This window comes from Lutzomyia longipalpis, chromosome 1 (genome assembly GCF_024334085.1).
Source record: "Lutzomyia longipalpis isolate SR_M1_2022 chromosome 1, ASM2433408v1".
In the NCBI taxonomy this organism is placed as follows: domain Eukaryota; kingdom Metazoa; phylum Arthropoda; class Insecta; order Diptera; family Psychodidae; genus Lutzomyia; species Lutzomyia longipalpis.
In genome coordinates this window covers 38,330,773-38,346,132 of record NC_074707.1, presented here as the reverse complement: position 1 = coordinate 38,346,132, position 15,360 = coordinate 38,330,773, and the positions used below count along the sequence as shown (strand labels likewise).

Sequence of the window (15,360 nt, the reverse complement as noted above, 5' to 3'; positions counted from 1 at the left end):
CTTTTATTCCCCAAACATTCCGCGAAATGTACCTGAATTGGTTTGGATTGCTTGCCAAGAGGCACTTTGGGGAACTTTTCCACAGCACCCAAGCCATTTTGCGGGGAGGTCTAAGGGGTGAGCCATTCAGGGGGTGTTGGTGGAAACTAATTTAAACTAAAAATGAGCGGGAAACACGATGAGCGAGCGTGAAAGTGAGAGACATCCAACATCTCGAGGCAATGCGGAACATTCCCCAATCACCCCGGAAAGTTTCTTCGGGGTGGTAGACAAAACTATTCGTGAGAACTTTTATTTATTGCACGACTGATTTCAACTGTGAGTAATGACCTTTCTTATGCAAAACATCTTCCCTGAGGGGGCATCCCTGATGAAAAAAGGTGCAAGTCCGCGGGGAAAATTGGGCAGATTCTGATATCTCTTGGAAACCCTCAAGAAGGAAATTTTCAGGAAAATTGTCTGAAAGGGAATGAGAGGAAAAATGAGAAAATGGAAGCTTTTTAGAGCTTTATTTTTTTAATTTTACGGGGTCCATCTAAAAGATGACTTCCCGGTTCAGAGCTTTAATTGGTAAAGAATTAATTTTTCTTTAACAAATTTTTAAACATTTTTAAGCTTTTTAAGCATTTTTGAATGGCAATAGGGCAGCAGTCTTTTTTAATGAATTTTCAAACTCTTTTCTATCTTTGTTGCAGACCTACATTTTCGCAATTTATTTCTTCCTCTAAGAAATTATCCAAAAATTATCAATATTTAAGAACTTTTAAGCTCTACTAATGAATCTATTTTAAATGAAAAAAAAAGATTTCAAAATTCTCGTTTAATTTATGGATTTATTTCCCCCAGTTTCTGAAATTCATATGGATCCTCTTTAGTCTCTCTTACACATTTAACCCAATAAAAGCTCCCCTTCTAAATGCCACACAAGTATTACTTCTAGTTAGTTAAATTGAATCAATTAAAATTTCTAACACAGTGTACACAAAATTCTAACTCAAAGTGCAAACTTTAAAATTTCGTCTTCACTAAATCTTTCTTAAATTCTCCATAATTTATTTTATAGGAGAAACTTACAAAAGAGAACTTTACTTGAAATATCTCCTTCTGCACTGATTAAGTTATCAATGGCAATTGCTAAGGAACTACCCCCCGTGTGAAACTTTATCCTCTCTGTAACGATTCGTTAAATTTATAGAGAGCCAAAGAAGGTGAGAAATCCAACCTCTCGGCAAAAGAATTTATTTTGTGCAATTCCCAGACAAAACTGCAAGCTTTCTCCCGCGTGAACTTTTGAACTCTTTCTCCAAAGTACCCTTGGGATGATTTTTTTTTCTGAGAGTGAAAATTTATGGGAGTGTTCGGGACAGAAGTCTCCTCAGGGCAATTCCATGGGCCATACCTACATGGTGGGACATTGATGGGCTGAATCACCTCCAGTGAAATGACAAGGGGGCTTGCCGCATGAGGTTTTCATTTTCACAAGTGCTTTCCTCCCCTTCGTGGCTCAATGTGGTCAAGCATGGGTCGTTTTAAGAGGAGAAGAGCTGGATAGAAAATGTGCGGGTTGAGTCACGACGACGGTGTGGGTCGGCCAATGGTGGGAAGAAGAGTGTACCCCATAAATTAAGCGGGAAACTTTCCTTGTGCTGGGTGAATCAACACCATTCAAGCAAACCGCATCATGTTGTAAATGTTGCTCTGGGAACTCAAAGCTGCGGGAACGTAGCCCCCAGCATGTGTGGGTGTTCTGGCGTCTTATTGCATAATGGCTGCGGCTCCCACATGGATCTCCTCGCTGTGAGTTTCAGAGTCACGGCTAGAGTGTGTGTAAATCTTATCTGGATGTCTGGTATTTCAGGGGCAGAGCAACCGCACCGGCAATAAAAAGTCTATTCCACAGGGGACTTTAATTAGTTGCACCACACGGTGATTAATAGGCAACGATTTCGGGAGACTCGCGCGATCATCAATGTTGCGGTGTGCCAATTTCTCTGCACAAGCCTCCACACAACATAAGTTCCAAACCTCACTCAAGAAGATCTTAATTAGCATTTCAGTCACGACTCTCCTTGCAAACAACAGCCACTTGTTTCCATTTGTCGTTCATTTTCTCCTCAACAACAATTTCACATCATTTCTCCGTTTTTTTCCTTTTCATTGCAGCTGAGGGTGATTTGGCCACATTCGTGCACATCAAGAATCACTTCAGGGCCGCTCAAACCTTTGCCACGGCCCTCTTCACGCCCGCCACGAGATCAGCGGCTGTGAGGAATTTATACGAGGCTGCTGCCAAGACGCCTGTTTCTGTGATGCGCGAAATGGACACACTACTGGGGCAGGATGAGCGACGAGCCTCCCTGGCGGAGATCTTTATGTGTACCCCCGTCCTTGGGCAGACAAGGCGGCGTATGAGGCGCAATATTGATGTGGAGATTGAAACGAGAATGGTAAGTACCATGTAGCTTTATCGAATAATCCATTCATTTGGGGAAGACTTTAGGGGAAGACTCAAAAATAACCAGAACAAGATTTTTTTATTTTAGAACATTTATTCTTTTCCTTGATAAATTAAAAGAATTAAAAATTATTCTCTTGGTCAGGGAGAGTCTTTTATTTAATCTTAAAGACGTTTTATTTTATCAAGAAAAATTCAATAAAGTCAGGAAGAAGTCTTGAGTTTAAGAAAACAATCAATTCGATGAGAATAATATTTAATTTTGATCTGAAAATTAATTTTCTGATTGAAATGAAAAAAGAATCACAACTAAAATCGAATTTTGGGATTTTCTTTTCATTTTTATTCTTCAGAATAATTAGAAATATTTAATAATCGTAATTAATTAAGAATCTTAAGAATATTTATTTCGTGTAATTTATTACAAAATTTTCTGCTTATTTTTTTATGAAAATCTGACGAAGAAAGTAATTTTCTGATTAAAATAAAAATCAAATCTTAAAAATCAAATCTTTTGAGCAGAAAATTGGGATTTTTGATCAAAAAATGTGCATTTGATCAGGAGAATATTCCGTTTTGGTTAGAAGAATGCTAATTCCATTTCATATTCTCTTGATCAAGTTCAGATTTTTTTTGACAAAAATCCCAATTTTCTGCTCAAAAGATGATCCAATAAGTCCACAATAAATAGCGAGATTATCTAATTCTTAAATTGAATATAAATGATATTTAAAATTCAATTGGGGTGAGCAAAGGCATTTAAATCTGTCTCAGAAATTCAAAAATAAAAAGAGATCTTTAAATAATTTTTCCAACCCTTTTCCTGTCGTTTAAAAGGTAACACAACCACTCCCACCCCCTGATTTAGAAGAATCCCACCACACAGTTGAAAACCTCCCTCAATTGAGATTCCTCCATTGCGTATTGCAAACCTATAAATTCCCCCAGGATTTGCATATTTCATCTGCAAAATCCTTCCCTTCAATTTGCCTCAACGGCCCCCCAGATTTAGGCGTACGCAAAGAGTTCACCGACCCTTTGACCTGATAACGCATTAAATCTGGTGCGTTTGTGATTACGAAATGACTCCATCAGGCTTTACAGATCAATCACACTCACAATTCTTCAGCGTGACAGGCGTGTCACGTGGAAGAAAAAATCCCAAACTAGCTGGAAAAATGTATGTTTTGTGTATTTTCGTTGGAAAAATATTGGGACATATAGCTGGGAGGGGGTTTGGCCCTGGCAGGGAGATAAATCAACTCACAAGAGTGAGATGAATATTGACATTTTCCATTGGATGCGATGCATCTCAAGAAGGGCCACTTCAGCTGCAGCATTCCCAAATAGCATCTCCGGCGTCTCTAAATGGGATTGTATTGACATGGAGATGGATGACAAATGGTGGTCAGACCCGGGTACTCCAACGTTGTCATTCCTTGTGAAAGCCAAGCGAACATTTTATCACGTCGTTTATCGAATTATTCCCCTATTGAGGATAAACCTTTTTGTTGTCAATAGAATCCCCACACTCTGTGGGAGTGAAGGGCTGTTAAATTCGTTTACAGAGCCATTGCAATGATAAGGGTTGAAATTAAGTGTTGGGCTGTATCACGAAGCAAAACATGAACTTTTTATTGCCAATCTGATACTTCCAGGAAGAGGATTTCACGAAAAAGAGAGTAAACCAATTTGGTTTTGAATTTCCCACACTCCTAACGCTTTTAGACGACAAAATATATTTTAATTTGCAATTAAAATCAATTAAAAGCCCTCAAATTAAAAATTTTAAATAAATTCGCAAAAATTGTTCAATTTTCAAGGGTTGTTCTCCATTAAAACAACAACACTTAAATTTCAATGTAAAATAAATTAAAATACAACAAAATACATAAAATAATTTACGTGCTAATTTTGTATTCAAATAATTTTCCATTCCGTGACATATAGCTCCAAATGAAACGACCACTTATCGCGCATTTCGCATTAAAATAGCACTATGTAATGCTCGAGTGGAAACGCGATAATTCAATAATGGTTTCAATTTTCCATGTATTTTTTTTGCTTCTGTAGCACCAGCAAAAAGAGCAATGAAAAGACTCACTTCGCCAGAATAATTCGTTAAAATAAAATTAAAAAGCCATTGATTGCCAAAGTATCCATCAGATGGGACTTTTTTTTATTAAAAAATTGATGCAAAAAAGCAATAAAATAATAAATTCCATCATTTTCAGCCGGCTGCTCTCGATGACCTGAGGAAGTGGACCTCGCTGGAGGCCATTGGAGACATCACAGTGACACCAGACTGCGTGGCACGCGTCGGATTTGCCGGGCAGCTGAATGCAACGGACGCTTCAGGCGGTCATCCAGCAGTGGTGGTGACGCCCTGCACGCCACCGTCGGGTGATGAGGATGAACCAGACGACATCACAGTGATCAGTAGTCAGCGAATTCACGATTCCCTCCCTGCCACGCCAGACGACATGCCGCTGGACCACAGATTGCCATCGCCGGAGGAACAGTGCAAGATTCTAGCCCTCAAGTGAGTTTTTAGTCCATTTAGTCATTACAGAGTTGAAGGCAATATAGATTCAAAATTTAAGATGAAAAATTATGGATAAAGATTTGAATTAATATTGCGCTAAAGCCTTTAAAATTTAAATTAAATCGGTTTTATTTTTCAAGGTAAATAAATTAGAAGGAGAATTATAACGTTAAACAATCGTTGTAAAATTGACTGGTAAATACGAACGAAGCGTATTCGAATCTTCTTGACAAACAGGGCGGAGCCTCGTTGCAAAGTTCATTTGATTTTATTTATAATATTTTAGTTTCTTTGACATAAATTTCTCTATAAATGAGATCACGCGTGAGTAAAAATGACAAAGGCAGACAAAATAAATTCTAGGCCATTAATTGAGATCACAAAGGTGCTGTTTTATGTCCCAAAAATGATTTAAAATGTACTGGTAAGCTGACCAAGCTTACGGGAGCTGTGTTTCTTTCAGTGTACCAATTTTGTGAGAGCAAATTAGAACGCGAATTCATTTAAATACAGTCGTGCTCTCGTGGTAGGACCGTCGTCAAAATGACTTCTCCGCGGTAAAACGACTTCAGAATGAAGTATTTTGCCTTCGCAGTGGGACAATTAGTACTATTGGAAAGGTAGGATACTAATTGTCCCACTGCGAAGGCAAAATTCCTCATTCTGAAGCCGTTTTACCGCGGAGAAGTCATTTTGACGACGGTCCTACCACGAGAGCACGACTGTATGCGCAAAGTCGGGAAAAGTTGAAAAGTCATACCCTAAGAAATGTTTGGAAGGCCATATCTCGAGAACGGATCCATAGATTTTCATAAATTTTTTTTGTTTGAAAGGTCTTGAAGTCAGCTATAACATATCGAAAAATGAAAAAAAATTATGTCGCCATTTTCGAAAAATTCGAGTTCGAAATTTTCGGAAACTTTGTTTTCGATTTTAGCGCCTCTTGCGGTCATTTCTCGAAGTTGCAATGTTCTAGACATTTGTAGGGTTTCACGAAACCTTTCATTTGCGCTTGAGTTGATCAAGATCGGACTTGTAGAACCCGAGATATGACATGCTAACTTTGGAAGGCTATATCTCGAGAATGGATCCATAGATTTTCTTCATTTTTGGCATGAAGCTAGATAATATGGTCAGCTACAACATATCAAAAAATGATAAAACTTTATGTCGCCGTTTTCGAGATATTCATCGAAAACTAATCGAAAATTTTGTTTTCGATTTTTGGCCCCCTAGCGGTCACTTTTGAAACTTCGGATGTTCTAGAGAGTTGTAGGGTTTGTTGAGATCTTTCATTTGACCCCGGATTGATCAAAATCGGTCAAGCCGTTTTCGAGTTATGGTCGATTTTCGATGAAAAATTGTGGCGGCCATATTGGCTAAACGGCTTGACCGATTTTCGAAAATGAGGTATCGTTGGACAGGTCTTGATGGCCCCTACAACATATAAAAATTTCAGATTTTTAGCTATTACAGGAGCTGAGATATAGCGAAAACAAAATTTTGAGGTTATTCAAAATGGCGGACGCGGGGGTGGGGGGTAAAATTTGACGTCATAAACGGACGTCTTCCAGTCGACTTTTAAACTTTGCCGTTTACCGCAAGTCTCTATCTATTACCGTTCTCTTGCAATTTAAGGTTGAACCACGGCGGACGGCCGGCCGGAGGGCCGGCCGGCCGGACAAAAAATTTTTTGGCGCATACGTTTTTTGGAATGTGGGGACCCTAATTCGTGCTCATCCCAAGTTTGAGCCCGATCTGACGACTTTCGATTTTGCTCGGTACACAAAAGCTGTGTCTGAAAGAAACACAGCTAAATTATGTCAGAACTCAATAAAAATTAAGATCTTGAAAATTCAGTATAAAAAGCGAATGAAATTGAAGAAACACATCAAAAAGTGAGTGAAAAAGATCGAGATAAGAACATTTCTTATCACACTGTGTCTTCTACTAGTGGCAGTAAAGTATGAAGTTTTAGGCACAGATAGTTCTTTCTGCGAAGGAATAAAGAAGATCTGTGAACTAATTTTGAATCCAAATTGCTGCAGAGACTACATTGAATGTTCCTGTAATCCTCAAGATCCTTTCTCATGCGGAGAGATTTGCGACAGAAAACATCCCGAATGTTTAACGCATCGATAAATGAGCTAAAATCCCTTAATTACTGCCTAGATCTATCAGAACTACGAAGCTCTTGTTTTAATAAAAATATCATTAAAATGATAAAATAGAAAATTTGTTTCAATTAACCTGAATAAGACTTTTTTTGAACTCTGATTTGGAAGTTATCTAGAAATATATTGTAGAATGTCAATTCTTAATCAATATCTACTCGATTTTTGTATTATGTAAAATCCTTTGAAGCAATTTTTATCATTCAAATTAAACAAAATTAAGTTTTCAAGCATACTTTTAGTATAATTGTTAAATCTAGATTAATTGCGAAAAGAAAATGCATTCCAAACACTAAATATTTAACTTTAGAAACTTGAACTTCAGAGGCTTATCAAAATTTTATTAAAAATCCCTTCAAATTGATCGCAGAGATTGCAATGAACACAAAAATCAAGCAAATTCAGAATTTTTCTTCTAAAATTCTTCAAACAGATTTTCCTCATTAATTTTCTCACAATTTTCCAATCATATTCATCTCAATTGTTAATTTAAAACATTTTAATTAAACATGATCTTTAATCTATAAAAACTTCTCAGCATTCCTCATCAACTCTGTTGCATAATGCATTTTGCTATTCAACTGAAAATGCTTCTCTTTTGCATTACAGATTCCCAGCGGAAGTTGTGTCAGTGGATATTTCGGGGAAACGTTTCGACCGAATGTGCCACACACGGAAGTCCCTGCTGCACACCCAAATCGCCGGTTCGGCATCTGAGAGCGGCGTCAGCTCTCCGCCGTCGGACAGCATTGACAACCAGACTGTAAAGCGACGCTCTAGGCCGAAAAAACCACGCGGGAAGCGACGAAATACGCTCGCGGGTACCGATCAGAAGGAGATTCAGGAAGCTGCCAATGGGTATGTTTTTCTAGCTTCTCTCAATATTTTTTTTTCTCTCTCTCTGCATTCTATTAAGTAAATTTCAGCAATTGCTAATGCAGTGTTTTCAGAATTTTTTCATTTCATTTATAAAGTCCTTTTTTTGTTGCTTTTGGAGGGTGGTTTTTAAATGTTTTTAATGTTGTTTCTTGTGCTGTAACGTTTGCATAATATGATTTATTTTATTCATTCAAAATTTACATACTTTTAGGCGTATTTTGGTAGTTTTATTCATTTCATTTTGTAGGGAAAGTCTTTAAACAAAATTGACCAACGTAGTCAATTCAAACTACAAATAGACTGCCTAAAAGCTATTTCAATTCATTTTTAATTAATTAATTAATTAAAATTATTTGCATAAAGGCCGGAAGGTACATTGAAATAACAACAAAAAATAAATGCAATTTATCAGCATTGCGAAATGATAGCAATTTTCAGGCAAATGAGAAATGTCAGAAATATTTTGGAGTGCATTTCCATCTAAATTTGCATACCAGCACTGGTGGTGACTTTCTGGAATTTCTCTTTAAAATTAAAATATTTCCACATCATCCTTTATTTTATTTTATATGTTGATGTGAAAATTTGTCCGGGAGTCTCTCCCCTAAATACAGATCCGTTTGTATGCAAAATGGGGCGAAATTTTGATGAGGAATTCCCTCAAAGCATCCTCCTTACTCTTCCTCTCAGACCTTTGAATGGGAGACAACTGCAGAATGGCAATTGCTGAAATTTATTTCTCCTCTTTGGTCCTTCAATTTTTGGCACAATGACAGTGAGAAATTTTAATAGATTTTGCAAATAAAATTGAAATTAATACGACAAATATTTGCCGATGAATTGTGCCCATTAATTGAGAAATTATACTTCAAATTGCTCTATATTTATTGTTCTCCCCTCCCCATGTAACCCATTGCATGTTTGTTGAACGGAAACCATTATGGTTATCCTGAACAAGGACATAATAATTTTGCATCACACGCATTGAGAATTTTGTAATGCAATTTGTTTTCTGTATTTAAACAGATCTACATAACACCTGATTTTATGTTGAAAATATTTAATCAAAATTTTTTTGTATAGATTGTTCTCCCCTCTATTGAGTTATTTGTACAAATAAAATCCCTAATTGTGTGCCTTTTCTCGATTTTGTATGTTTAGGAATTATGTTCGTTCAATATACTATTCACAAATTTTCTCACCCCTCTCAGTCAATGAAGAAAAACCCTCAACCCCCTTTTATACAACAATAACACAATTTTACACGAATTTAATGAGAAATTTTGTGTTTAAGATCAACTCCAGTATTTCGAATAAGTTTGGAGTTTTCTTTTTTACATTATAACTTACAAATTGGTTGTCTTGCGAGTGTTGAAAGTTTGCCAAGTAGTCTCATGATAAATGATTTTCAAAATTGTTTTTTTTTTCATTGATTTTTATGGGCCTTGTTTGACGTGGAACAGATTTCCAAAATATACAAAGAAAAGAATTTAAAGAGAGAATAATGTTGCTTTTTAATCATATTAGCTGTGATTCTTTCTTCAAAGAAGCACAGCTTCTGTGTACACTCAAAAATGCAAAGTCGTCAGATCGGGCTCAAACTCGGGATGAGCACGAATTAGGGTCCCTACATTCCAAAAAACGTATGCGCCAAAAATCTTTCCGTCTGGCCGTCCGTCCGTCCGGCCGGCCGTCCGTCCGGCCGTCCGGAACCTTTTGCTAAATTACAAGAGAACGGTAATAGATAGAGACTTGCGGTCAACGGCAAAGTTCATATATCGGGTGGAAGACATCCGATTATGAGGTTAAATCCAACCCCCCACCCCCGCGTCCGCCATTTTGAATAACTGTCAAATTTTGTTTTCGCTATATCTCAGCCCCTATTATAGCTAGAGGTCTGAAATTTTAATATGTTGTAGGGCCCATCAAGACCTTTCCAACGATACCTCATTTTCGAAAATCGGTCAAGCCGTTTAGACAATATGGCCGCCACAATTTTTCATCGAAAATCGGCCATAACTCGAGAACGGCTTGACCGATTTTGATCAACTCGGGCTCAAATGAAAGATATTAATGAGCCCTACAACTGCTTGGAACATTGCAAGTTCTAAAAATGACCGCAAGTAGCGCTAAAATCAAAAACAAAATTTTCGATGAGTTTTCGATGAATATCTCGAGCACCGCTTTATAGAAATGCTTCAAATTTTGATATGTTATAGCTGGCTATAATATCTTTCATCATGCCAAAAATGAAGAAAATCTATGTAGCCGTTCCGGAGATATCGCGTTTTAAAGTTAACATGTCATATCTTGAGTTACATAAGACCGTTTTATATATACAATATAAAAGTAAAGTAAAAAATATATAAATGCAAAGATATATACATTATAGATGCAAAGATAAATATTAAATATAGCATGGATGGAACAGTATAAAGCGAAAGAACGGTAAGTAAAACTTACGGGCTGTGATTCTTTCTTTGTCAGTGAAATGTGAAGATGGCTGGAAATTGAGGATGGGCAAATTTTGAGGAAGGCTTTCGCGCGTACCGAATCACAGCCAACGCCCGCCACGATTAAGGCTTTCTTCAAAATTTCTGCGCGTTGGCTGTGATTCGGCTCACGAGTAAGTCTCTCCTCAAAATTTGCCCATCCTCAATTTTCAGCCATCTTCACATTTCACTGACAAAGAAAGAATCACAGCCTGTAAGTTTTACTTACCGTTCTTTCGCTTTATACTGTTCCATCCATGCTATATTTAATATTTATCTTTGCATTTTTTTATTTAGAAACAAAAACGTTAAGAATATTGAACAAAAATATTTTTTAATTATTCTAAATACTTTGAAGATATTTTAATAAATTATTAAGAGCTTTTTTTGTAAGAAATATAACAAATTTTTACGTAAAATAATTTACGAAATTTTTAAATTACTCGTAGTATTTTTATTAAACATTTTTAAATATTTTTTTTTTTATAATTTATTCAATTTTATAAACCTTTTAAAAATTATTTATAAAACGATCGATGTAATTTAAAATGCTTCGAAAATATTTGAAATACTTTAAGAACATTTAAAGAATATTTTAAATATTACTTTTTTTAATACCTACCTAATTTAAAAATTAATTGAGGAATATTCAAAATAAAGTAAAATAAAAAAATTAAGAAAAATAAATATTCAGTCTTGAATATTCTGAAAGAAAAATAATTGTAAGCCCACTTTTTGTCTCTTTTCATGAATTTTTAATATATAGGTAAATTGATTTATTTATTAAATTAAATATTCTTCATTGATAAATTAAAGCTGATAACCAACATATCAACATGTTTTAACTATCTAACTTTTCGTTAAAAGTTAGTCAGAGCTAGATCAAAGAGTTTTTCCAAGCCTAAAAGAATTATTTTGTTTATTTTTCTTAAATTTCTAATTTTAAAATTTTATTCATTTAACTTTTTAAGAATCTCAATCTAAAAGACAAACATTAAAAAAAAACAGAAAATATTCATTTTTTAATAAAAAATAAATAAAACAATCAAAAGATCATAAAGCAACATTCAAAATTCCTTAAAGCAAATTTTTCTTTTTTGGAAATCTGATCAACGTTTTCCGAAATGAATTTTTTTTAAGTGTGTTTGCCACATTTATCTATTACCAAACTTAATAATTTAAAAAAAATGCATCGAGATACTGGAGTCCAACTAACTCCTTTTTCCCCTACGTCACAGGGAACCTGAAACGGTGACGGCACCCGATGACGTCGAGGATCTCCTGATGATTGTGCCACGTTCCAAGTCCAGCGATATCTTCAAGAGGGACCCCTTCGACTCGGGCCGGACCCTTTCGACACACTTCAACTCCCTGAAGCAATGGGGTATGAATCGCTTAAGGATGTACCGCAATAGCAGCGAAGACAGGAAGGAAGTTTCGAGCGGTGCCAAATCTTCCGACATTGATGATTTTAATGTTCACGAAAGTATTGGCATCCGCAACCGCCGCAAGTTGGGCGAGAAGGAGCGGAAGCTTTTGCACGAGCGAAAGCCTTCGTACTCCTCGTCGGAGAAGAGTATCTCCATCGCATCGCCAGCAAGTATAAATCCTGTCAAGTTGCGTGAGTCGTCATCAATTCGACGACAACGGCGGATAGGGCATGCAACGCGTGAGGAGCCTAACTCTTCTAGTGGCAACTGGAGTGCAAGCTCTGAGTCTGGGAGGACGTCAATAGGGAGTGAGATTACGGCTCAACCCAAGTCTAGTGCTTCAAGCAACAGTCTCAATCACAATCATCATCCAGGTAGTGGACCACCTAGTTCAATCATCAGCCGAAGGAGATTCCTCAACACGAGTGCATCAAGTAGTGTTACGAGCGAGGGAACAGCTACACCTGATCTACAAGGACATGAAATGTTCTACGATGACGGAGAGACAAGTTCAGCATACTCCTGTGACACAGAGGGGTACTACACATCCTTCCACGTGGATTCAGGACTGAAAACTCTCAAAGAAGAAGAACCAGTAACACCCCTACACACGTCTTCGGCTCTCTCGTCTACAAACTCCTTTTCCAGTTCGGGCAATCAAACAGTCTTGTCGGCTGAAAATGAATACGAACTCTTCGGCAAAGGTTCAACGTCTACAACAACGAGTTCAGCAGGAACAGTCTGTACAACCCTCAAGGCAGCAGGAAGCGATCGTAGCCTTATTGTTGGGCCAACTGTTCCAGAAAGAAAGAGTTCACTGACAAAACTCAATCGTAGCAGTAGTACGAATAGCGGTGGAACGCTGGAAAGAAGCTACTCCAGTAGTACTGTGGGAAGTACACTTGAACGAACGGGAACAATTAAGAGAAACGGTGTACTGCTACAGAAGGAAGTAGCCGCTGTTATTCATCAACATCAGCAGGATCAGCAGAAGGAAGCACGAACGGATTCTCCAGATAGTGGCAACAACACAAGCTCTTCCCCCGTTGAATCAAATGCAAACTCCAGTCCAACTCAGGGTGTACGAAGCTACTCGGAGTTTGAGTACTCCGAATCATCAGACTTGGAGGGAGTTGATCGCATTGAGAGGATCAGGAGTAAGACGACAATTAATTCCAGTAGAATTCCATCCATGTGCGTTATAACGCCAACAAACAGTGATGATGAGTATCAGGCTGTTATTGCAAAGAAAACTGGAGCTTTAGCTGGATCTGCAGCCCAGAGGCAGAAGCTGGAGATTCCACTTCAGGAGACAGATCTGGATTCATTGCAATTCAATAAAGCCAGTGAGAAGGCAGATAGTGAGAAATTGCAAATTATCACTGTGAATCAATCCACGGGCTATGCCACCGTCCAGACAATTGATACGCCCAAATCGGCACCACCCATTGGTCCAACTAAACCTTCAGAGCTCAAGAAGGAGGTGCAGTATGTGAAGAAGACAACGCTGCTGCCGCTAAATTCAATGCTGGGACGTCTTAAGGGAGTCTTGCCGACATTGTCGAAAATGAAAAGTCCCCAAAAAGACACGCCTGAGGCGGATGGTGATGCAGCCAAGGAACCCGATACGTCTGGGGAATACGTGACCATTGCGGATGTGAAGAATAACAACAAAACACCCGGGGGTGGTGTCTATTACACCAACGACGTGGTCAAGAGGAATTTAGCAACTGTTCTATCGGGGAATCTTGCCGAGGAGACGGAATATGTGTCTCTGAATGAACTCCCAGCCAACATGCGATGCGAGAGCAATCTGTCGTCACCCAGCATCACGAGTAGCACGTCCGCCGAGAAGAAAATCGATACGGAGACGGAGAACGACAATCGTAGGGGTGCGCGCGTCATGCTGGATGCGCAAGGGAAGGTTGTATACAGTTCAGACAGTTTGAAACGACGAAAGGGTGCACACACAACTTTCGCCCCCGGACCGTGTGTTAAGGACACCCAGCAGGGGAGTCAGGTGAGCCCCAGTGGGGCACAAGTCGTCACACCCGGTGGGTTGACGCACCGAAAACCCACCATTGTACGCCCTGTGCCAGCACTCAATCCCGCCCGAAGGTACGCGAGTGAAAATCAGGCCACAGCGGCCAATGAACCCCTGAACGAGGACGCGCCCCCATCGGACGAGGAAGTGAAGACACCCCCACCAGCTCCAATGCTACCCTTTGGACCACTCACGGGGGCTTATGTGAATCTTCAGTGCGAAGAGGATACATACCTACCACCCCCACCGCCACATCTTGCAGCCCCCATGGTTTCTGCCAATACAGGTAAGAATAATGCCAAAATCCCATTCCCACGTCCCAGATTCCCCTCCCCGTCGCCACGTGACGCATCCACATCATCGCCAAAGCGCCATCAGAGACTCGTGAAGCGCAGCGACAGCTACAGAGCTGCCAATTCACCCATCCTCGGTGACCGAGGGGTTGAGCTGTTTGAGAAGGAACTGCAGGAGGGGTTGTGGCGTGAGCGTATAAACTACCCCCCAACTGTTTCCCCGAAACTCTGTCACAACCCCAAGTTTCGCTCATCGACCAGGAGCACCAGCTGCGACCGTGCAACCACCCCAAAGGCAGTAGCTGTCCCCCTTATTGTGCCCCTGCCACGGACTTGTGACTACTTCGAGAACACCAAGTATCGCAACGTCGGCAAGACGGTGACGAAGAGCTTCGAGAAGCTCCTCAGTGAATTTTCCGGCACAGAGGACGTGGACAGAGCCATGGAGTCAGACGATGGGATTTTTGGGTCTCCCATTCCAATACGCAAAGTCCTCACGCTCACCCCGACACGCGTCACGCTGCCAGGCGATAGTCACGAACACCGTGCCCGTGTTCTTAGTTTCCGCGAAATGGGAACAACGGACATTTGGTGATCCCTCTTCCCCTTCAAAAAAAATCCCCCATCCACCCACTCTTTTCCCTCCATATCGATTACACATTCCCCCACCCAGAGCAGCACCCCCTTAAAACATAAAAGCTCTAAAAAGCGCAATGGGAGGGTTGTTGTGTGAAGAGGGTTGTTGTGGAGGAAGAATATCATATTGTAAATATTTCAATTCACATTTCTCCCAACGAGACCATCATCCACACACAAAACTTATATACAAAACATTTTGCACTTCCTCTGCTTCTTCCGCAAACACAAAATCCATCCGACACTGTTGTTTTTACATACATACTTTTTAATATTAATGTTACAAAGAAACTAAGAATTTACATAAATCCCTTTTTTTGTGTGTAAATAATATTCTCACAACAATTTTTTTAATTTAATTTTTGATCCTTTTTTACGGTGTGGATTTATTTTTTATTTAAAATTAATTAAT

At 38.9% G+C, this 15,360-nt stretch overlaps 1 protein-coding gene across 2 annotated transcripts in view; it reads left to right on the top strand.

Moving 5' to 3' along the window:
- LOC129787215 (mucin-2) overlaps positions 1–15,360 on the top strand; it is a 94,758-nt gene that overhangs the window by 72,846 nt on the left and 6,552 nt on the right. For both annotated transcript variants that reach the window (XM_055822602.1, XM_055822603.1), the window contains exons 3-6: positions 2,164–2,447; positions 4,690–4,997; positions 7,784–8,032; positions 11,784–14,305. In XM_055822602.1, the coding sequence (XP_055678577.1) occupies positions 2,164–2,447; positions 4,690–4,997; positions 7,784–8,032; positions 11,784–14,305 (3,363 nt within the window). The remainder of the gene's footprint in view (positions 1–2,163; positions 2,448–4,689; positions 4,998–7,783; positions 8,033–11,783; positions 14,306–15,360) is intronic.